This window comes from Zonotrichia leucophrys, chromosome 2, assembly GCF_028769735.1.
Source record: "Zonotrichia leucophrys gambelii isolate GWCS_2022_RI chromosome 2, RI_Zleu_2.0, whole genome shotgun sequence".
Lineage (NCBI taxonomy): Eukaryota > Metazoa > Chordata > Aves > Passeriformes > Passerellidae > Zonotrichia > Zonotrichia leucophrys.
In genome coordinates, this window is record NC_088171.1 from 129,060,783 (window position 1) to 129,084,660 (window position 23,878).

Below are 23,878 nucleotides of genomic sequence, written 5' to 3' on the forward strand. Positions count from 1 at the left end.
CAGGACTTTTCCATCATGGTGAAACTTCAATATCCCTTTGTCCAGTGGCAGTGGCAGCTAACCAAATGAGTATGCTTGAATACTGTAGTCATGTTGGAAAACAGATTGTTGCCACAACCTGTGGTAAAGTTTCTCTGCACAGAGACTGCAAGGAGACTTAAAGAAATTTTAGGCTTTAGACATACTGAAATGATTCACAAATTGATTTTCTGAGAGTGAACAGTGCTAAGCTGAAAAGCAGATTTTACTTAAATTTATAAATGAAAATTCTTCAACTTACCTGAAATGGCATTTTCATATACAAAATTAGAATTACAACCAATTTTAAAAGGCATCTGAGTATTCCCCCAAAAAGTAACACCTTTTGGAGGAGGGAAGAAAGAGGTAGGATGGTTGAAGCAGTGAAGACTACATTTGCCATAGCAGGACATCTGCCATAGCAGTGAGGAACTAGGGGAGGAATACAGCTTCCACCACCTGTCAAGGAGCTTTTTCTAAACAGCACATTGTAGGTACAGCTGAGTAATCTGAAATCTTGCAAAATTGTGCATAATGCTGTATTCCATTTTTATGCACTTGTCTGTATTTTACTGTTGTGTACATGATTTAATTTTTATAAAACAAAGCTAACAGAAGTTGGCAGATTTTTGTGGAGGTGCAAGAACAGCCACATGCTGTTTGGTTAATCCTTTCCAGTATTTTTCTTTTTCTGTGCATCTTTAGGCACCATGTAATTAAACATAAGGGCAGGCATTTAAGAAGTTATCTCCAAATTCTTGAACAATTTTCTATTGCTAATTATATTAATTTATAGTAGATCTTAATCCCTGTCAGGACAGGGCATTTCCTTATTTAGGGAATTCTAAACAGTAGGGCCAGGACAATGAGATTTGGGGCTAAGACAACTGGTAGACCAGTCAATGTCATTTAATACAAATAGTGTGCTGCTTGTTGGTTTTGGTTCCACAAACTCATGCATCTCCCCTTAAACCACCAGCAAGCTCTGTATTGCACACACCAATAGAATACACACCAATAGGTCTGTAAATGGGTCAGCTGGGTCTGCTCTACATCAGTCAGTGTTCCTCTAATTGCTCTGGACAAAAAGCTGGAATCCCTCGTACTCCATGTACTTGATATGAGTGGAGCTGTTGGACATAAAGATTAAAGAGCTTGTCTAGGTATCCCTGGGAAATAAAACTTCAAGGATGTCTCAGAAATAACAGTACTCAGGTAACAGCAGATATTGTTAATGTGAATCCACCTTTTCTCCTTATGTGTTCTTGCTGTGCTTTTAAGTTGCTCAGTCACGTGTTTCTGCTCCTCAGAAAACTCCATGGAAGAAAACAGGAACTGTTTTTGTGCTCAGTCACAGATGTCACCACGGAACTTTTCTTATCCCCTGCCCTGGTGAGGCTTGGGCGTCTCTCACAAGACATCAAAAAGCCGCAGGAAACATTGCAGTGCGGAGGAGCGCAGCTGGCCTCACTCCCCCTTCCCGTGCTTGGGGATGGAGAGAGGGGGCGTCTCAGTCACTGTGGCAGCCAGGTGCCTTTAAAAAAAATACCCAAAATTCTTAACGGCACACGAATTCGTAAAGCAGCACCGAAAGTTACCTTTCTGGAAAGGGGACATCCGAATCTTTTGAAGCTCCCTCTGCTCTCAAGAAGGGAGAGAAACAAGCATCCATCGTACCGCCAGTGACGGGCCCTCACGGAGCGTGGCCAGCGCTGCGGCTGTGTTTGTTATTCAACTGCTGAGTCCGCCCCGGGGCGGAGCGGCCTTGGCCATGGCCGTTCCCCCTTCCTCCGCCGCCGCCGCCCCTCGCGGAGCAGTCCCGCCGGCCATGGGCGAGCGCCGGGGCCCGGCGGCGCCGCAGGAGGCGGCGGGCCCGGAGCGGGTAAGGCCGGGCGGGGTGGGGAGCGGGGCCGGGCCGGGCCGAGCGGGGGCTCCGGGAGTGGCGGCGGCAGCGCAGCCCTTGCCCGGCCGGCCCCGCGGCCTCCCCGCCCCGCCGGGCGCTGTGCTGCGCTGCCTCCCCCCCGGGCCCGGCCGGGCCGCCGCGGGGGGACACCCCGCCACCGGGGACCCGCTGCTTCGGACGGCCCTGGAAAGGGCAGAGGCCCGTCCCCCCGTGCCCTTGTCCCAGCCGGGCCGGAGCGCTCGGACACCGCGGCCCGGGGAGCGCTGGCAGCACCTGCGGGAGATGCGGGCCTGCGAGCGGCGGCCGCGGGCTGCGGCACGGGGCCCGGGCGTGCCGCCCCTGCCGCTCCGGCAGCTCTGCGCCTGCCGGGGCCGGGAAGGTAGAGCTCGTCCTCCTGCCCCCAGCCGCCACGGAGGCAGGTGTGGGTCTTGGTGATGCTCCCGGCTTCCCAGGCCCTGCTGACCAGGGAGGCTGCCCCTGGGAGGCGTCTGAGCTGCGTTCTGGTGTCCTCAGTATAACCATGCTAAGCCAGGCTGAGGTGTTCAAGGAGAAAGGATCATCATGGCAGGGAAAAACCCACGTGGTCTTCCTGATCCCTTGTGCCTCATAAGCACTCAGGTATCCAAAACCAGGTGTGCCATGTTAAATACAAGTATAAGGAACCCATTACTGTGTCTTCCTGAAAAGTGACGTGCTGTACTCTTAGTGCAGGTGCATGGTAGTCCTGTGATCCCCTCAAGCATGTCGAACGAGCAGGTGTTGTGCTCCTCGGACGCTGTGCAGTGCAAACCATCTCTCCCAGGAATTGTGATGGACTTCCCAGTTTCACTGCTGGCGTGGCCTGTGCTGCCCAGGGCTGACCTGGATGCTTTGGGAGCTCTTGGGATGCACGTGCAGCCTTTTCTAGGGTGTGAGAGGGTTCATGGTCACAGACCACTGAGTGTATGTTCCACATCACAGTGCTCTGCCAGCACCTTTAGCTTTTTCCCTGGCTACAGCTGATGTAACTGTGATGCTTGCACATGTAGCCCAGCAGCTGTAGCTGTGGGATCATGGTTGTATGTGTGTATATATATGTTAATTATTTCCTGGTTTGCAGAATTTGAAATTAATGGAAGGTGTTTCAGTACTCCTAAGCAGTTTTTGTTGTCCATTTGGTTTATTGTCATCACCAGAAGAGCTTGTCTCGCAGTTGCAGCGTAACTGGAATATGATGTACTGAAGTGTGCCCAGCAAAGGGCTGATGATTAAGAGACTTCAGCATCTGTTATACAAAGAGAGGCTGTGGGTGTTGGGACTGTTCAGCCTGGAGAAGACTCCAGGGGATTTTGTGAGTGGGTGAAAATACCTAGTGGAGGGAATAAAGGAGACAGAGCCAGGCTCTTCTCAGTGGTGCCCCGTGGTGGGACTAGAGGCATTGGTCACACACTGAAGTACAAGAGGTTGCATTTACGTGTGAGAAAACACGTTTTTTCTGAAAGTGGTCAGATGCTGGCAGAGGTTGCTCACAGAGGTTATGTAGTCTCCATTCTTGGAGATACTGAAGCCTCATCTGGTTGACCCTGCTGGTGCAAGGGTTGGCCTGTTCCCACCAGCTTCAGCTCTTTTACACATTTAAATCGTGTTGTCTGAACAGAACGAAGCATGTACACTTTAGAAACTCAATGCCCTTTGTCATTATGGTGAGTGTTCACTGTTTTATGCACCATTATAGCATTAAGAGAAAGATCTGGGGTGCACATTGAAGGTGGTGTTGACCTAGTGACTTCCACCTTCTCCTGCCCCTCACACTCCTGCCAGTGCCTCTGGATCCAGGAAGGCAAGGCAGGAAATGCATTATGCTCCTTCAGCACAAGGTGGTGACTGCTCAGAAGCCTCAGCAGTGATCAGAATGTGCCACACACTTGAAATTGAGTTAAAGAGGATAGGATTGCCTTGTAGCCACTGCCTTCCTGCCAGTTTAGAGCCTGTGAAAGGCTCCTTGCACAGCAGCCTGCCTGTGAAACTCCTCTGCGCCCTGAAGGTGATAAGGGAGGTGGGATGTAGATTATGCAGGAGGTTCCAGTATGGTGTAGCCTCTGTGACTGTCCTTTCCTTTTTTAAAATTAAAAAACCCTTAACAACCAAAACCATCTATTTAACAAAATACTGGTACAGTTTTTAAAACCTTGGGCCAGTCAGCCTCACCTGAATCCCTGGGAAGATGATGGGTCAGTTCATCCCACAGTAGAAGACAAGACAGTCATCAGGAGTAGTCACTGTGGATTCACCAAAGGGAACTCATGCTTAACCAATCTGATGACCTTCTGTGATGGGACAATTGGCTGAATGGACAAGGGAGAGCAGTGGATTTTGTCTGCATGGGCTTTAGCCAGGCTTTTGCCAGTGTCTCCCATGGTACCCTCATAGGCAAGCTCAGAAAGCGTGAGCTGGATGAGTGGATGCTGAGGTGGATTGAGCACTGGTCAGGTTTCAGGGCTGTCACTGGTTGTGTCCCCCAGGGTTCAGTGCTGGGCCCAGTATTCTTTCACTTATCCACCAGTGACTAAGATGGAGGGACAGATGCCTCCTCAGCAAGTTCACTGATGGCACAAAGTTGGGAGGAGCAGCCACTACCCCAGAGGGCTGTGCAGCCCTTCAGAAGGACCTGGGCAGGCTGGAGATGGGCAGAGGAATAGTCTGAAATTCAGCAATGACAAATGGGGAGGAAGGTCTGGGGAGGAATAACCCTGGGGACCAGTACAGGATGGGGGTGACCTGTTGGAAAGCAGCTCTGCAGAGAAGCATCTGGGGGTCCTGGAGGACAGCAAACTGTCTGTGAGCCAGCAGTGGCTGGGATAACAGGGAGAACTTTTGCAGTGTTTCCATTTTCAAATGGTGCGAAAACAGATGGAATTGGCTGGATGCCATTCCCTGAGCACATGGAGCCATTCCTCTATCTCATGTAATTGAGCAGTATTTAGAAATAGAATAAATTGGTAGAATTGTAACCCAGAATGTGCTTCAGTGATGTACTCACTGGGCATCTGGGGTATCTGTGCCACCTGTGCAATGTGCATGGATGTTTGGGTTTTGTTTGTTTTTTTAAAATGTAAATGGCATTATTTGTTTGAGAGTATTTTCCAAATTGAAGTAAAGGAATGTTTTTTATTATGTGAGTAGTTACAATCAGACTGGGTAGTGAAAAGACTGCCTGATACCTCCAGGAAGGTAGAAATAATGGTGTTCAAAACCTTCAGCTCCCCTTCTCTGCTGTATTATATGGAACACCTTGTATGCTGCCTGTGGTTAGTTATCCTCTCCAGCAGTGTCAGTGGCATCTTGGAGCAACCCAGAAAGGCATCCTGCTTGCTGGACTTGTGATCAGTGTGTCACCAGCCCTTCTGCAGAGCTTGCACCCTGCTATCCTGACAGCTCTTCACAGCAGTTGTTTCTGGTAGGTGCTTGGTGACATGTCTGCAGGGATGCAGGGACTGATCCTGGGAGCAGATGTCTCCAGCCAGAGGTGAGGTGAAGGCCCTGCTCAGACCAAAAGAGCAGAGAGAGTGCTCTCTCTGCTACTTTCCACTGGCCTGTTTTCTAAATATCAGCTGTCCACACCTCCCCAGTTTGGCTGGGCTGGAGCTCAGAAGAAGAGCTGTGTGCAGATGTCCTCTGGAAGGCCATTACAGAAGGATCAGTGTGGGATGGGTGACTCCAGGCAGAGGTTTCCCTGCTGCCAGCTGCTGGGAAGAGGCACTTTGGCTTCATATTGAGGGAGACCCTCCAGGGCAGCCTCCAGACCACGCTGTTGTGTGGGCTGCCCTCGCAGGCTGCATGCACAAACTCCGTGCTGGGACTCGCTGTGGCACAGGCCTGTCCCCTGCCAGTTGGGATTAGTTACTGTCATCTCCTGGCTTTCTTAAGGCAGTCACTCTATCCAGCCCCTAATGGCTGAGCATAAAGCAAAGCTGGCAGGTACCTGGGCAGTGAGCTGGGTGGAGCTGTGCTGGTGGCAGCTGCAGCACCGTGCCGTGACCTCACTCGTGTCTCTGGTGTGTGGGACCGCAGCGGCTGATGTGGCCCCGGGCAGATTTCCCCCCGTGTGCACAGGGCTTTTTGTGTGGCACACGGAGCTTTGTCTGTGCCACACAAGGCTTTGTCTGTGGCACACAAGGCTTTGCCTCTGGCACACGGGGCTTTGTCTGTGGCACACAGGCGCTTCCTGGAAGGGGGCGCTTGCTGAGGGCTGTGCTGGTAGAGCCGGGCGGGCAGCGCTGCGGGAGCACTGATGGAGGGCGAGGGGACACCGACTCCGGGGGGCCAGGTCTGACACGGGTGAACTTCAAACCACACCTTTGGGATAGTGTGAGCAGGAGGAATAAATGGCAGTAACTTTAACCAGAACTGTGCTTTATTTTTAGAGCTCATCGAGTGCTGCTGAAAATGGTTCTGACCTTGATGAAGAACCTCTACTCAGAAAAAATCCCCGCCGGTTCGTCATCTTCCCCATCCAGTATCCAGACATATGGAAGATGTATAAGCAGGCTCAGGCCTCCTTTTGGACAGCAGAAGAGGTGAGCCCTGGGCCAGTGGGTTGGCAAAAGACAGACCACTGGGGTCCTGGCACATCTTTCCTAGCTCCGCTGTTGGCTTCTGTGTTGCAAAGGTTGGAGTTAATTTCATCACATCATTCATGGAAAGCAAGCTGCTTTCACAGGGTGATTCAGCAGAGCTGTTTTACTTGCTTAGTTTAGGATGAGATGGAATCATGTCCTGGGTTGTTTCTCTGGTTATAGAGCAATCCTAAGTCAGATTGCTCTGATTCATGGTCAGACAGCTCCTACCATGCTGTGGTCTCTGAACCTGCAACTGACTCCTTGCCCATGTAAGATGCTTTGGGAAATTTCATGCTGTTCCTTAATATTAGGTACCTAAATTTCCAGACAGACAGTGTTAGTTTTGCTAAAAATGCGTTTAACTGACTCCTGATTGCCCTGGTGAGGTTCTTGCCCTGGTGAGGTGCTTGTCCCATGTTACAGTGCAAGCTCTAAGTTCTTCCCCAGGGTTGCTGGTTAGCTGGACCTGAGTTTGTGGGCAGTGGTCTGGCAACTGCAGAGGAGTGAGATGAAAGCACTGGCAGCCTCTAAATAGAACAGAAAGCATCATGGGATGATGAGGAGCTGCTGGTTGTAGAGGTGGTATTTCATTGCCTGGCTGGGCAGCTTGCTGCGCTGTTGCAGCAGATCTTCATTTAAACTGTTAAAGAAAAAGCATTTGAACTCCTGACTTACCAACTGTCATGGTTTGACCAGGAAGGAGTGGGAATTCTGGGAAGCTTGGTCAAACCAATGAAGGTTTTGGGTTTCATACTGACACCTGGTGTAGCCAGTGGGGTTTGGACACACCTCCGAGAATACACAGGGGTTAAAAGCAAGGCACTGCCCTGGCACTTCCTCTTTTGGACATCGTCGGGCGAAGAGGTCAGATCTCTTCCCCCGCCCAGCCCTGCTGCTGGGCGGGGGAGGGGCCGCCATGCGGTAGGCCTGGGGCCTGGACAGAGGTGGGGGTTGAGGGGGCTTTCAAGGATGGAAGGGTGGGGGAGCCCCAAGAGACATCGAGACATCGGGCAGCCAGCCCCCCCCCCCCCCCCCCCCCCCCCCCCCCCCAGGAGAGAGAGAGAGCCAGCGGCACCGAATGTGATGGCAGCCAGCCAGGAGGAGAAGGGGGGAGGGAGCCTGGCCGGCCGCAGCAGCAGCACGTGTGGGAGTATCATCTCGTCCCAGGACAGACAGAGACTGAAAACTTTTAACCCTTTCTTGCATGATTGGGGCCTTGCAAAAATGCTAATCCTCCTCGAAGCTGAATAAGAAGGGAGATAAGAGATGAGATAAGATAAGGACCTGGCCCGGAGAATGTGGAGATGATTGGATGGGGAGAGATGATTTGGAGTGGCCTTTTGGCTGGACTTTTCTCGTGGCTATGGACTCAGTTGTTCCTGTGACACAGACTGCATTTAGGGGGAGGCAGTGCCTCAAAACCAAGAAGGTTCATTCGTGAGGACCCCCGGCCCCAGGGGGTTGGAAAAATATGGGGGGACAGAGGTCCCAAAAGCAGAGACTGTGCCTTTTTTGGAGTGAGACAAGGCATCCTTGAAAGACAACCCTAAAAGCAGCTCTGGTCCATGCCGTCAGTGGTGAGAGCACTGGGCATGGAAGGACGATGTTACAAGCGGCAGAAGGACTTTTTTTCTTCCGGGCGGTGCCGAAGTAACAGGGAAGCACACGAGGTTCTCAGTGTGTTTCCACGAGAAGCCTATGGAACGAGAAAGACTCCTTTCCTCTTCATGAACTGCAGTTTGAGTATACTAAAGTGTCGTGCCGGGCTGGGCAGTTGGTGTTTTTTGGGAGAATGTATCGGATTGGGAAAGTCAGGGAGTGGGGAGGAGGAAAGTTTTTTTGTAAGGTTTTCAATTTCTTTTTTTTCTTTCCCTATTTTTCCTGTAGTTTTAGGTAATAAAGTGTTCTTTATGTTTAAGTTGGAGCCTGTTTTGCTTATTCCTGGTCACATCTCACAGCAGACACCAGGGTGAGGCATTTTCATGGGGGGCACTGGCTCTGTGCCAGGCTCAAACCATGACACCAACATTTCCCTTTTACTGTGTTACTGGTTCCTTCTTACACTGTCCTACCATCTGTGGATGCTCTGCATTTTTCACAATCTAGCTCTACTTTAGTGCTGTTTTGGTTCAGAAATCCTACAAACAAACAGAAAAGGCCCATGTGAAGGAAGCTGTGGTTTTCTCTCATGGCTGGGGTTTGATCTGATAGACAAGAACAGTTGCACAGCATTTGCTCCCCACCATTCTTTGACAACATGGAGGCTGAACACCTGCCAAAGGCAAAGTCCCCTCAGTCCATCTTTTGACCCAGTTGGGTTTGGCTTTCTTGGAGTATCAGCATTTATTTTGAGTAAAGTTTAAGTGTCTCAGAATGAGCTCTGGTTACTGGTGTGTGTTCATACTTGTGGCAAAAAGATACTAAGGCTTTTCAAAATCTCATTTATTTATTCAGTAGACACCAATTTTTATTCCAAAATACAAAAGTATGAACTGTGAAACAAGTACATGATGTTACTGTTGCAGAGAGAGGCAACAGTATTGCAGTGTCTCTGTTGTATTTACAGTCACAAGTATTTAAATTCCCTACATGTAAAGATTTGAAAACAAATGCCAAAACTCTGCCTCAGTCACTTGACTGGGCTGCTTGTTTTTACAGAATGATAAATGCAGAAGGACAATAATGTTTTCCTTTTTTTCTTTTCATTAGGTTGATTTGTCAAAGGACCTTCCTCACTGGAACAAGCTGAAAGCAGATGAAAAATACTTTATCTCTCATGTTCTGGCATTTTTTGCAGCCAGTGATGGAATTGTAAATGAAAATCTGGTGAGAAAGACTTACAGAGGGCTTGAATACTTAGTCATCTTATTGTCTTACTAACTTTTCATTTTGGCTTTTTCACATTAATTCATAGGTTGATTTAATGTGTACTTTTTTTTCTTTCCATCTCACCTTTGTCAAATGGAACAAACAGCTTGTTTGTCTGGGAACAGTGTTTGAGTTAAAATGAGTCAGCTGTGGTCATCAGGACTCAAATCACATCACCATTTTGAAGTTCAGTCCCTGGTTGGCTGTGGGATGTGCATTTCTGAATGAATGAATATAACCCCATATTTTTCTTGTACTCATGTTAATTGAAAAGTAGGGAATACAGATCATGGCTGTGTCATGTATCCCTCATTTTGGTAAAATCTGGTTTGTTCTCACTGAACAGTACCCTAGAATCTCTTAGGGCTGCAGGTGGGTGCTGCTAAAAAGGTGGGGAATTCTTCCTGTTGATGTCTGTTCTGGGCTGGAGAATATCTCATCACAGGTTAGCAGTGGATCTGTCTGCAAATGCCCAGTTTAAATCTGAAATGTTTGAATGCTTATAACATGTAGTATTTATGTGCATGTATTGCATGAAGATGCCTTATGTCATGCTGTTTATGTTTTTAATGATGAACACAAAGTCTGAGGCTTTGTTCAGTACTGTTTAGTACTGCATTATTTTGTTGTTCTTCCCCTGTGTGCCCTTATGCTTCAGCTCTTAAGTGTATTTACTTCTGTATTTACTTGCTTTATTTTCTTCTGCACCACAGCTATCCTATTGACATGTCTGTGAACAAAGCAGGACAGAACTGCTCCCATCCTGTCTCTGTAGCAGAGATCTGTTGTCTCTCCTGTTGAGCTCAGAGCAGTGACATGCAGGACTGTGTTGTTGTACTCATTGCCTGCTTTCTGCTTTTGGCAGGTGGCACGTTTCAGTCAGGAGGTGCAGATCCCAGAAGCTCGTTGTTTCTATGGCTTCCAGATTCTCATTGAGAATGTTCACTCAGAGATGTACAGCTTGCTCATAGACACCTACATCAAAGATCCCAAGAAAAGGTAAAACTGGATGTGTTACAAACCTGTGGGAAATCTGTGGCTGAAGCCTGTGCCACTGTTGTAGGGCAGCATGGCAGCTGTCTCCTGTTTTCGTACTGGCTTTCTTGGGGAATTGGGGGAAGTTCCTTAAAGCTTTTGAGGCCTGCATGTCCTACCCCCAAAATGGAAAGGAATATTTCTGACCAAGGCTTATTGTGGGAGTATCAGAAGGCTAGTTAATATGTGCATAATCTTTTATTGCTGGAAGCACGGAGTATGTGAAATATTAAAGGTTGGATGAGCTCCTTGAGGTTATGGTGCTCCTGCAGTGCTTGCTCTTACATCAGCAAAGCATCAGCCTGAGGAAGTTGAGTGCTCATTATCAAAGTGGTGTTTCCAATGTACAGCAATCACTGTATTGCATCCTTTTTGTCATCAGTGCTTTTTAATGCAATTTTTGAACTGCTTATTTTTGAATGATTGACTTCACCTTTTTTCTGTCTGAAGAGCTTCCTAGTCCAAACGGGACATACTTGAAAAGCAGCACTTTCCCTCAGAGACTCCATGGTGATGGTTGGGCAGACATTGCTTTCCCACAGTGCTTTCCCATCATCATGTGTTGGTGATGGTGGCAGGACTGCAAGGTTTCCTTTCAGGTTTTCAGCATAGGAACAGAGTCTGTGCATGTGGGACCTGTCCTGTTTCTTTGTGGAGTTGGGCAAGATGAGGTTTTGCTCTATGGATAGTCTGAAGTAGCTGGCTTCAAGTCTGAGAGAGACTGTGCTCTGATGGGTGAGCACTCCTGGGATGGGATGTTTGAGTTCACAGCCTTCCTCCCCTGAGCCCGTGGGGATGTTGCATTCTGCACATTTGCCTCCCTCTGCCCTTTTTGTCACAGATGACATTGTGGTTTAACCTGGCAGGCAGCTAACAGCACACAGCAGCTCACTCACTGCCTGCCCCTCCCCAGTGGGGTGGGAGAGAACTGGGGAGAAAAGTAGGAACTGGTGGTTTGAGGTAAAGGCAACTGGATAGGGCAGGAAAGTAACAATATAATACCAATAATAATAGTAACAATAATAATAATAATAGTAGTAATAATAATAATCAAGTGATGCACAATGCAGTTGCTCACTGGCCCCTGGCCAGCTTTCCCCTAGTTTATATTCTGACCATGACGTCAATGGAATATCCCTTTGGCCACTTGGGGTCTTCTCTTCTGGCTGTGTCCCCTCCCAGCTTCCTGTTCCCCCCAGCCTGCTCACTGGTGGAGTGGGGTTAGAAGCTGAAGAGTCCTGGACTTTGTGTAAACACTGCTTAGCCACACCTAAAACATCAGTATGTTATCAACATAATTCTCTTTCCAAATATAAGATACAGCACTGTCCAAGCAACTAGGAAGAAAATGAACTCTATCCCAGACAAAGATAGGACAGATCATCACCTCTTTGGGGTGGGAGTGGTCTCTTACTTGGGTTAGTTCAGAGCCTTGCATAATGGGATCCTCTGTCTGGTGGAGCTGGAAGGGACAGCCAGGGCAGATTTTCCTAAATCACTATTATGATGTTTTGTCTCTGTTTTCTTCTATAGGGATTTCTTGTTTAATGCTATTGAAACAATGCCTTGTGTTAAGAAGAAAGCAGACTGGGCTCTGAAGTGGATTGAAGACCGAGAATCCACTTTTGGTGTGTAGCTTTTTATAAACTTGTTTCTAGTGCATATCACAAACTGACCTTCTGTGAGTAAGCTGCACCCCTGGAACAAGAAATTAAATTCTCCACAGATGTAGTGACTTCTGGGTCTCTGGTTTAACTAAAGAACTAGAAGTAAATTCTGGTGAGCTTGTATGTCTCTATCTTCAGGTAGATAAATAAAGTAATGGCAGTGCCCCCTGAAATCATGTTATGAAAAATGCTCTCTTTTATCTTTATACTGATACCCAGTATTAATTTATACTGAATAACTCTGGTTTCCTCAGTTTTTGCTTGTATACCTTATTTTCTGGTTTTGATTATTTCTTCTAGTTGGTTCTTATTTTTCACTCAGTGTTCAGAACTGGGCAGCTGAAGTTTTTGCAAGTCCAGGTGTTTTCTGTGTTCATGTTCCTATAGAGAAATCCATGGGTTTTTTTGTAACTGAGGCATGACTGAGCCTGGACAAAAAAGATTCAAGAACCATCTATTTCTGGTGTTTCTGGTTTGCTGTTGGGACCAGGTTTCTAGTTTTTGCATCTCATTTCACAGCTGGGACAGTGGCTCAGTTTCCATCAATGTGCTGCAGGACATCCTTAGAAATGTTCTGCATTCAGCATTACAGTGTTGACTTGGAAGGGTTTGCTGTAGCTGAAATGCTAATGTGTGCACTCTGGTGAATTTTTTAAAGCAAACATCCTGTGTATTTTGAGAAAGTGTAGGAGATGGAGAGATTCAGCCTAAAATAAATCTGAACATTGTTCTTTTGCAGCATCTGTTCACAGCTCTTGTTTGAGAGAGGTTCTTTTTTGTAGCTGTACATTGTTCTGTCCTGGCTCCCACTGCCTCCCTGGTCTGGCTTTGCTTGCTGTGTGTGAAACCCCTTCATCATCCCTTTGTTTGGCTCCCAGCAGTGTGGGATGTGCCAGGAATCAGAAAGTTCCCTAACTCAAAAAGCAGTGTGCCCCCTGCTCCCTGCCCCCAAGCTTAATGCATTTTATCCAAATAAGTAATCAGTCTTCTGCTCCATTAAACCTATATTTTATAAGCAGCCTTTCTCCATTCCTGTATAGCAGTAACCTACAAGACTTTTAGTGTTGCCAGAAAAAAATCTTTCTTTAATAACTACTGTGATACTTGTAAGTTGGTATTGCTCTCTGTGCTTTTTCCTAATTTGAATTTCTTCTGATGAGCCAGCAGTTGACGTTTGTATCTCATAGAGGAACTAGAACATCTGGCTACTTTGGGTTATTTTTAAAACAAAATTCTGTGCAGTTCTTAGTGCGAAAAGGCACCAGAACTTAGTGCCAAAGCTCTTCATGTCAGAACATACACAATGAGCCTGTGAAGTTGTTTGAAGTAGTGTACATGGAGGGATGTGGCTTCACTAAACAGTCAGATGGTCTTGTAGTCTGAAGAAATACATTCATGTAGAGAACAGGGAGAACTGGGACCAATAATGCCTTGCTTTCCTTGGACTGAAGGTGGGATAACACAAGTAGTTATTTGTGTCTTGACTTATGTTCTGTGAAAGGACTTTCACTCCTTTAAGAATATGGTTTATGTAGATTCCCAACAAGAAGAAATTGTGGTGTAGGGTTTTTAGTGTAATTTATGAGATTGGCCCTTTTCTCAGTTTTGGCTGTCAGTTACACAGCTGCTTTCCTGCCTTTCAGGAGAAAGAGACAGTGGAGTACTAATGTCCAGGCCACTTTGGACAATTACCTTCTTTTGCTTCTGACCTGTGGCAGTTCAGTGGGTGCCCTGGTTCTCCAGTTCTGCTGGGGTTGTTATGGCTGAGTGCTGTGGGGTGTGTAGACCCACTGTGCATCAGGATGTAGTCAAAAAGCATCTGGTGCTGCAAGGGAGATTACTTTTCTCCAGCATCACTCTGTCTGATGCAAATGGTGCCTCTTGCTGATGAGCAATAGAGCAATTTGTGTCTAACAAAAAATGTGTTATGTTAAACAGGTGAGAGAGTGGTTGCCTTTGCTGCAGTGGAAGGCATCTTCTTTTCGGGTTCCTTTGCTGCTATATTTTGGCTGAAGAAGAGGGGCCTGATGCCTGGATTGACTTTCTCCAATGAACTTATTAGCAGAGATGAGGTAATGTGACATGTCCTACACACTATTTGGGAAGAAAAGTGAGTTTCCAGGGCTAGGGTAGAATTATATTTGTGAAGAACCTATAATCTTGACAGAGGAAGGGGAAGGAAGCAGACTTTTACCAATAATTACAGAATCATAGAATCATTTTAGTTGCAAAAGACCTTTAAGATCACTGAATCAAACTGTTAACCTGCCACTGCCATGTCCCCTGCTAAACCATGCCCCTAAAGTACGACATTCATATCTTTTGGTGACTCAACCACTTCCTTGGACAGACTATTCTAATACTTGACAGCAATTGCCATGAAGTTTTTTGTAATATCCAGTCTAATCTCCTGCTTGATGCAACTTGAGGCTGTTTCCTCTTGTCCTGTCGCTTGGAAGAGGGTGACCCACACCTCACTACAACCTGCTCTCAGGCAGCTGTAGAGAGCTCAGGTCTCCCCTGAGCCTCCTTTTCTCCAGTCTAAATACCTCCATCTCCCTCAGCCAGTCCTCCTAAGACTGGTGCTCCAGACCCTTCACCAGCTTTGTTGCCCTTCCCTGGACTTGCTACAGCACCTCAGTGTCCTTCTTGTAGTGAGGGGCCCAAAACTGAGCACTTGATTCAAGATATGACCTCATCAATGCCAGGGGGACAATCACTGCCCTGGTCCTTTTGCCACGCTATTCCTCACACAAGCCAGGATGCTTCTGGCCTTCTTGGCCACCTGGGCACACATTGGCTCATGTTCAGCTGCTCTCAACCAGCACCCTCAGGTCCTTTTCCACTGGGCTGCTTTCCAGCCACTCTGTCCAAGTCTTTAGCACTGCATGGGGTTGTTGTGGCACAAATGCAGGACCTGGTGTTTGGCCTTGTGGAACCTCACACCATTGTCTTCAGTCCACTGATCCAGCCTGTCCACATCCCTCTGCCTTCCTCGCCTCCAGCAGATGAACATTCCTACCAAACTTGGTGTCATCTGCAAACTAACTGAGGGTGCACTCAATGCAGTTTACTACTGATAAAGGTATGAAACAGGACTGGCCACTCAGGCCAGTAACATATATATGTATATATAGTGCACATAACATAGCACAACTGAGCCCTAAGGAGCACTGCCTGTGGCACCATCTGCCTTAATTCTTAAGGCAGCCACCAGCTGCCTTTAATTCTTACCATGTTTTGTGGCCTGGCCATCCAGACAGTTTTATACCCAGCAAACAGCACTGATGAACTTAAAGCCTGGGTGCCACTGGGTCCCTCAGCAGAAATACCTGTTTTTAAAGGGAGTAAATATAAACACTAGTGTCCCAATTGTGATTTAACCCCAGCCAGCAATCAAGCCCCATGCAACCACTCTCTCACTCCCCCACAAGTAGTATCAGGGAGAGAAACAGAAGGGTAAAAGATGGAAAACTCATGGGTTGATGTGAAGACAGTTTAATAGGGAAACCAAAAGTCACACACACACGAGCAAATCAAAACAAGGAATTAATTCAGTGTTTTCCATGGGCAGGTGTTCAGCCATCTCTAGGAGGGCAGGGCCCCATCAGGTGCAACAGTGACTTGGGAAAGCAAATGGCATTACTCCAAAGGCACCCCACCCCCTTCATTGTTCCTTCTTCCCCCCATTTTATATTCTGAATGTCACATGGTCTGGAATATCCCTTTGGTCAGTTTGGGTCACCTGTCCTAGCTCTGGACAGGTATTGTGTCTCCTCCCAGCCTCCCATGCACTCCCAGCTTCCTCACCTGGGTGGCAGTACAAGAAGCAGAAAAGGCCTTGGCTCTGTGTAAGCCCTGCTCAGCAATGGCAAAAACATCTCAATATTATCAGCCCTGTGTTCAGCACAAATCCAAAACACACACCCATACTGTACTTGAAGAACACCAACCCTACCCCAAAACAGCACACCAGCCAAAACCAGCACACCAATGTATATAGTATTATCAAAAAGAGGGATTTTGTAGATTGAAGGGGATGTTTGTTTTCCTGTGCTGTGAAGGGAGGCAGAGGCCCAGCTGCTCAAGTGGTGGGGTGGAATTGCATGGCCCCAGCTGGAGGGGGGGGCTGGCTGGAGCAAGGACCTGGATAGTGTGTGACTCTGAGATGTGCTGTGCCTCAGCTGCTTCAGGCAGGTTCAGGTGGGCTCCAAGTACCACTCCTCACTTGCTTCTGGTTGTGGGTCCCAGAGCTTGCAGACAGCCACCTGCATCCATCACCAAGGCAGCTGTGGCAGGTTGCTGCAGAAGCAGCAGATACCACTCCTCTCCATGGGCTTGTGTTGCTGCTCAGCAATAAAATCTCCTGGGAGGGGGCAACCACAGATCTGCCTTTGAGGAGAGTGCATCTTAACTTAGGATGTGAGATATGTGAGGGGCTGCATGTCAGCACACCAGATATGACAGACCACTTACAAGTGCCCCTTCTTTGTACTGCTTCCTTCTTTCTTTTTACTTTCTCCCTGTAAGTTTGCAGCTGTTGTTTATGGCTGGGGACTGTGCACTGCACTGCTTACATCACTGTCAGCACTGAAAAACTAGAAAGACCAGTTTTGTATGCAGTATAAACTTGCTAGTGGTTGTAACTTAGCAGAGTTGGTCTTAATGTGTAAAGAGCTTTTTTATAATGGAAGTAATTTTCATGGGTTAGATAAATTGCTTTGAAATGAGACATCTTATGATATGTCTTTAAAAGACACTTTTGAAGAAAGTGATATGATGAGTAAGGAAAACCAAATAGTTCTTCAGCCTTCACCTTCCTTGTGTCTTTTGTGAGTCATCATGAACTGATCCATTTGAGTGAGGCAGGATTTGTTACAAGGATCACTTGCTGGTGAGTGAATGTAACTGTACTTTTCTGCAGAGTCAAGCACCAAAAGACTAAAATTTTCTTGAGCTCTGCTGGCATAATTCCAACTGCAGTTCTGTTATGAAGGTTAAAGCTTGGTGCACAGAGCACCTGCATTGAAACCCAGTGGCAGTAAAAAGAATCCTCAATGGAAAACTACAAACTGTTTTTTGATGCACCTGAACAGATAAATGATCAACGCTCACTGTGTTTTTTGAGCTGCTGGCTCTGCTCCCAGGCTGTTCTTGAGCTGATGCTTAAAGGTGCAAAGCTGGTAGGAGCCCCAGTCAGCAGAGCACATGGGTTCGTGGAGAAGCCAGGCATGTCCTGCATCCTGCTTCCCTGGATAAGACCATGGGAAGCCTTGCAGCAGGCAGCTAATGCAGTCACTAGAGGGGAGGATATTTCCAAAATTACATAACTTCAGGGCTGTTTCATGACCTTAATCAGAAGGATTTTATAGACTTTCCAAAAAGGTTTTCACAGAATCACAATGTTGTTAGGGTTGGAAGGGTCCTCTGGAAATCCACGCAGGGTCACCTGAAGCAGCTGACACAAGAAGGTGTCCAGGTGGGTTTGGAATGTCTCCAGGGAGGGAGGCTCTGCAATCACCCTGGGCAGGCTGTTCCAGTGCTCTGTCACACTTGATGTGAAGAAGTTCTTTCTCATATTGAGGTGCAACTTCTTGTGTTTTAGTTTACAGCCATTGCTCCTCATGCTGTTTCTGGGCACCACTGAAAAGAGTCTGGCACCCTCCTCTTGGCACCTAGCTGTCCTGGCTTCAGCCAATGACAGGGTTAATTTTTTGCAGTAGCTGTAAGGGGGTAGAGCCTGAAGCTGTGTGGCTAAGACCCTACTGTTATTGGGTACCATCTCAGGTCATTGACAGGGGTGGGGAAAAGAAGGGACTCCCTCTCTTGCTTTTGAGAAGAGGGTGTTCCTTCCAGTGGGAAAAAATGTAGTTGGGAATTTGTCATGGGTTTCCATGTAAATAGCTTGTCTTACACAGTTTGTTGTTCATATTGCTGTTACCATCCCTTTTCTTATCTCACTGTTGTTTCCAGTAAATTGTTCTTACCCATCCTGTGATTTTCACCTTTTGTGCCTCCATTCAGAGCAGGAAGGGGCAAGGGGAGGCCAGGGGTGTCTTGGTGGTGGCAGGGGGCAAGCAAGTGGCATCTGGTTTGGGAGAGTCTTGGTAGGGGCACTGAACTGGGGAGTACCATTCCTAAACCACAACATCACCTTTGAGATAAGTATATGCATCAATGAGATCCCCTCTCAGTGTTCTCCAGATTAAACAGGCCCAGCTTCTGCAGTCTCTTCTCATTAAAAGATGCTCCAGACCTCTCATCATTTTTGTGACCTCTGCTGGACCCTCTCCAGTAGCTCCTTGTCTATTCCATACTGAGGATCCCAGTACTGGATGCAGCAGTCCGGGTGTGACCTCACCAGAAATGGTCAGAGGGAGAGGATCACCTCGCTTGACCTGCTGGCCACTCTTCCCGATGCACCCTGAGATACCCTTGGCCCTTCTGATCACAAGAGCACTGCAGGCTCAGTCACCTTGTTATCCACTGAGACTCCCAGGTCTGTTGCAGCAGAACAGCTCTCTAGTAGGTCAGCCCCCAGGTTTTGCTTTGACCCTTGGTAGTGATAATACTGGATTGTCTTGTAGCCCATAGTCTGCCAAATTCTTTCTGATTGGTTTTCACTCTGGATGTGCCCTCTTGGTGTTTATTGGCTGTAATCACCACCTTGCAGTTGAGAGGAGAGATGGTAGCACAGTGCTCCTTTAGGCTGGCAGTGGTAGGTGTGGCTGAAGCAAGTTAAAGAGAAGCTGAGGTGCCTCTTGGAGCAGCTGTCTGGGGTTGCTTGTCTCCTGGTGTTTTCTTACCTTGGCAGGAGACTTTTCTGGAAATCCTGGAAAGGAGCACAGTTTACTAGGCTCTGTGCAGGATAGCTGGGTGAAATAAGAAGGGAACTTTAGTTGGAGAAGAGATGATTTGTTAATCTTGAGTTTGGTGACTTTAATCTGAATCTGCCTTTCTGAAAATGCTATTGGGAGAAGCAAGGGAAGAAATGCTACTGAAAGAATTTAAATCAAGTATCTCAAAGCAAAGAGCAGGTAAACAGCGTGTTTTAACTCACAAGTAGTTTTGCAGATCTTGATGTAGAAGTCTTTCAGCATAATCATCCCTGACAGGAGGCAGAGACCAGCAAGGCTCTGTGTAGGATCACTCACAGTAGAGCAGCCCTCAGAAAAGTTTTAACCTGAGAAACGTGTGTGCTGAACATTATTTTGGCACAGGTGGCATGTGTTAGATTTGAGATGTTACTGGATTGTAAACTACAAGTGATAACATTAAGGCTTTCATAAAAGCAGGAGGCTGGGAAACTTCAACCCAAATGACACTGCCTGAAAATAAGAGCAAACTATGTGGAAGAGCAGAAAATTGACTGTGTTTTTCATTGTTCTCTTATTTCAGGGTCTGCACTGTGATTTTGCTTGTCTAATGTTCCATTATTTAGTGAACAGACCATCAGAAGAGCGAGTGTGTGAGATCATCGTTAATGCTGTAGAGATTGAGCAGGTAATCCTGGCTGTGACAGCATTGTGGGCAGCACAGGCTTAGTCTGAGGTGTGATAATAAACAAATTAACTTCTAACTTTTGGGATTCCATGTTTGATTCTTGGCTCAGGCTTCATTCCTGATGCGTTATACTGTTCCTTCCCTCTTCCTTAACAGTGACAATAAGAGTCAGAGACTTTGTGATTCAGTTGTCAAGCAACTGGGGCAAGCTGAAGCTGGCAGCTGGTTTTCTCTTTAATGACAGAAAGGAAGAAAAGCTGTCTTATTTGATGTTGAATAGAATAGTTAGAGTTGGAAGGGACCTACAATAATCAACTGCAGCTGTCTCTTAGAGAGCAGTTTGTTTACATCTGTCCTTTCAGGATCTTTGTCTCTCCCTATTGTATTCACATCTCTGCTTGTCCTCAGGAGAAGGCAGGGTCTGTTCTGGCCACGAGCATCGTGCTGTCTTCTGGCTTTTCCTGAGGTTGATGTCAGGTTCTTTCATGTGAAGTGATGCCCTTTCTGCAGGCACAAGTTTCTGCATGGCTGAGTGTTTGGCAGGATTTTAGTTTAGCTTTCTTTCCTGTTGTTATCTAACTACTGTGATGATGACAAATGCCCTGCTTTGTCTCACAACACTGAGACAGGTGTGCATTGGTGCCTGAATATACACATGACTGGGTTCAGCACTCATATGTATCACTGCCCTCTCATCTGTCACTCTGTAATGGCTGGAAGCCAGGAAAACTGGTGTTTTCTTGATCTATCCCTGCTCCCACTAGTATGGTCTGTAGGTTTATTGAAGTTGGAGCTTAAGTTTACACTGAAGCTTATGCAGGGGGATTGGAGAAAAGCAGATTAGAGGGGCAGTGATAAAAATCTTATGCCTTTTCCAGAGTAACAGGCTAAAAATAAAGGAAGATACAAACAGTTACTGAAAACAGAAGGTATTTGTTGAATTTAGTGATGCAAGTTATTTATTTAGACAACTTCCTGGGGAGCCTGGAACATCACAAAGTATGTTACTGTGAAACACAGGTGTCTTCTCTCCTTTTCTCCTATTTTTTTCTTAAATTTCATTTCTCTAAATGTCATCTGTATTTTAACTTCTAGGAGTTTCTAACTGAGGCATTACCTGTGGGTCTGATTGGAATGAATTGCACCTTGATGAAACAATACATTGAATTTGTTGCAGACCGGTTACTGATGGAGCTTGGGTTCTCAAAGGTAAGAGATGGAATTGCCCCAAATGCTGGCCTGCCAGTGCAGCCCACAGGAACTGTCAGCACAAAGCAATCCCTTGTCATGCTGGGGAGCAGGTCATATTTAGCACATGGACTTCCTGTGAGTGACAGCCGAAACCACAGCATTCATACCTATGGTTCACTGTAAAAGAGTAAGAACAATGTAGGCCTTTGTTTCCCTTCAGCTGCTCAGCAGGTTTGTAATGGGAAATGTAAGCTGTGCTCAGATGCTGCAGTGCTTGAGGAATAACATGCACCTTGCACAAATGAGCTAAACCACAGACCAAACTCCTGGGAGCGGCAGTGCTGAATTTGCTTCAAGAGGGGTCCGTGGATCCTATAGGATATTGCAGCCAGAGGTGGTCTAGTTTGAAAGAGTTCGACAGTTTTGTTTGTGGTGGGGTTTTTAAAGCATTATTTCCCTGTCAGAATCACCAGTGTGTTTTCCTTCCCCAGGTCTTTAATGCAGAAAATCCTTTTGATTTCATGGAGAATATTTCTCTGGAAGGAAAAACAAATTTCTTTGAGAAGCGGGTTTCGGAATATCAACGTTTTGCTGTTATGGCAGAAACAATGGACAATGTCTTTACTCTGGATGCAGATTTTTGACAAATTGGCAAATGAATGGTGACTGTTTCCCTCTCCTCATCTCCCTTTATGCTGTGAAGTTGATTTAATTTCTTCTCATGGAAATCAGAGTCTACTGGGATATTTTTCCTGGGTTTTCATGTTGTTTGTCAGAGGAGTAAATATATTTCTCTCTGTGTCATTTGAAAAACAAAAGGGGGATCGTTTGTAAAAACTTTTGGCTTTGTAAAAGGATGGCCTTTTTAAGATTCCCTTGACTCATCTGCTGTTAATGCTGTCTTTAAAAATGACATGGAATGGATGCTACTACTTTTTAAAGAGTTCAGTAGTGTTTTAAGAAAGCAAACTGTATATTTACCTCATGTTATGGTATTTTAATCTGAAAACCAGCTGAGGTATCACTCCATGTAAAAATGTTGCTATAAATTATTTTCCTCTTTCCTGTTTTCATGTTTATAGATTTGGTATAGAGTAAAAGCTCTTCTGTTTCATCCTGTTGCAGATACAGTAATAATTGAATGTGGGGAAACCTTAATGAGGTCTGAACTATAGAATGTTATTAAACCTGGGAATTATGGGCAATCTCCCCATTAACCTGGCTTCTGGTCTGAAAAAATTTTTACTCAGATTGGAAAACTGGTGGGTCTTGGAAGACATTTAATTCAAATGCATGTGATTCACAGCTGTTACTGAACAGGTCAGTGGACTTTGAATGGTCCTTGAAAAGGCACACCTGTTAACAGTGGAGAAATACCACATCCTGTAGTTCTTTGGCTTGTGCTGCCTGTTTTCCCATGCTTCACTGATCAAGTGCCTTATTAAGCAATCTGTAGTTGTATTTGTAATCATCTGACACTGAAACAGCCAGCTCCAGGTGTTGTCCATCTCCCCTTGTCGTGCTGGGTGGTTTGATATTCTCCCTTTCTTGGTTGCACTTGTGCACTGAAGGGGTGAGAAGACATGTCATTCCAAGGGATTATCCCTTGAGGTGCTACAAACAGACTCCTGGGGCTGTAAGGAAGCACCCAGTAATGTATGCAGGTACATCAGGTTGTGTATCTGATCTGAATCATTGGAACCATTGTCACAGAAGAGCTTCTGAAAGAAGGTATTAAACATTTAAAAAACAAAACAAAAGTAGTATGGAGTAGCAGCATCTTACAAAGGACTGTTTGGTTTTTGATTGTGTGCCTGAAAACTGTTTGTAATTTTTTGATACCACATGGAGAAAATAGATTGAAGAGTGGTTAATGCACTGCAGTGGTGCTTGGGGTGGGACGGATGCTATTCAGCTGTACCTGACTTATCTGCAAATAAATAGGCTCTTTTTTCCAAGATGAAGTGAATATACAAGAGCTAGGCAAAGGGTTCTGCTTTATTAAACCCAAGCATTTTTCATAATATTCATAATTTTTGGAAGAGCTTTTGTAAGTCTTACGGTTGCAAATATCTTGTGCTGCTTTTGATATACCTGGCATGAGCCAAACTAACAGCCCAGGGTTATCAGTGATGGGGTAGCACAAGTGTTATTTCCCTGCCAGCCCAGATCAGCCATAGTCCTGGGTACCTGAGTTCCATGGAACAGGTCCACTGCCTTAGCATAGTTCCCAGTGAACAACTGTCCCTGCTGTAAAAATAAGCAGCAAAATTCACTCTGTTTTTTTAGTCTCTTTTTAGTAAAAGATCAGGAGTATGTACTGAACATGGAAATGGAACAGCTTTTTTTTTCCTAGAGAAGAGCCTGCATCATGTGACATAAGGTACTTGGAAGAGAGCAGAGTGGAACATTGAGAATACAGAGAAAAGCTGGAGCTTGGTGGCCCTCACTAACATCCTGGAACTGCAAGAGAACTGTGGACTCAGTGGGAAAACTCAGTGCCTTTTGGAAATTCTGAGTTGATAGGGCAGAAGGAGAAAATACTGTAAATGCGTGTGTTGTTGGAGTAATGGAACTTATTATGTCACTGAAAGTACTAAAAAGTATTTATTTTGAGTGTTGTGAATTATGATGAGAGTATAGAGAGTGTTCTAATATGAAACTGCAATGTGCTCAGGTTCTGTAAATGTCTGTGAGATACCAAAGTCTGGTACAACAGCTCCCACTCGATTTGTATGTAAAATATGTGTTGTTCAATAAAATCTGAGTGTGGGGAAACCCATGCCTTCATTTACAAATTACATGCTTCCTTGTGAAATCCAAAGTGATAAAATTGGGATATGACAGAGTAAGTCAGTATTCACAGCTTTTGGATTGTGGGAGAAAGTTGTGAGTGCTCTATATATTGTCTTGCACTTTTTGGAGCTCTTGACTTGCTCTTTCTTGTTCCTGGAAATAGGTTTTGCAGTCTAGTGAGCAAACAAGTGGGTTTGGTGTTTGTTTGTTTTGTTTTGTTTTTAATTGGGATTTTCTGCCACAAGGAGAAATCTTTTGGGTGTCTGTAAGGTTCAGTGAAGAAACACTCCAAAAATGTA

The 23,878-nt window shown here is 46.0% G+C and overlaps 1 protein-coding gene across 1 annotated transcript; it reads left to right on the plus strand.

The window, feature by feature from the left end:
• Positions 1 to 1,655: 1,655 nt before the first annotated feature.
• Positions 1,656 to 23,584, plus strand: RRM2B (ribonucleotide reductase regulatory TP53 inducible subunit M2B). The gene is made up of 9 exons (XM_064706400.1): positions 1,656 to 1,900; positions 6,325 to 6,477; positions 9,229 to 9,345; positions 10,253 to 10,386; positions 11,956 to 12,050; positions 14,028 to 14,161; positions 19,488 to 19,592; positions 20,688 to 20,801; positions 21,275 to 23,584. Exons 1-9 carry the CDS (start codon positions 1,790 to 1,792, stop codon positions 21,425 to 21,427), a joined length of 1,116 nt encoding a protein of 371 aa, XP_064562470.1. The 5' UTR covers positions 1,656 to 1,789; the 3' UTR covers positions 21,428 to 23,584.
• Positions 23,585 to 23,878: the final 294 nt, after the last annotated feature.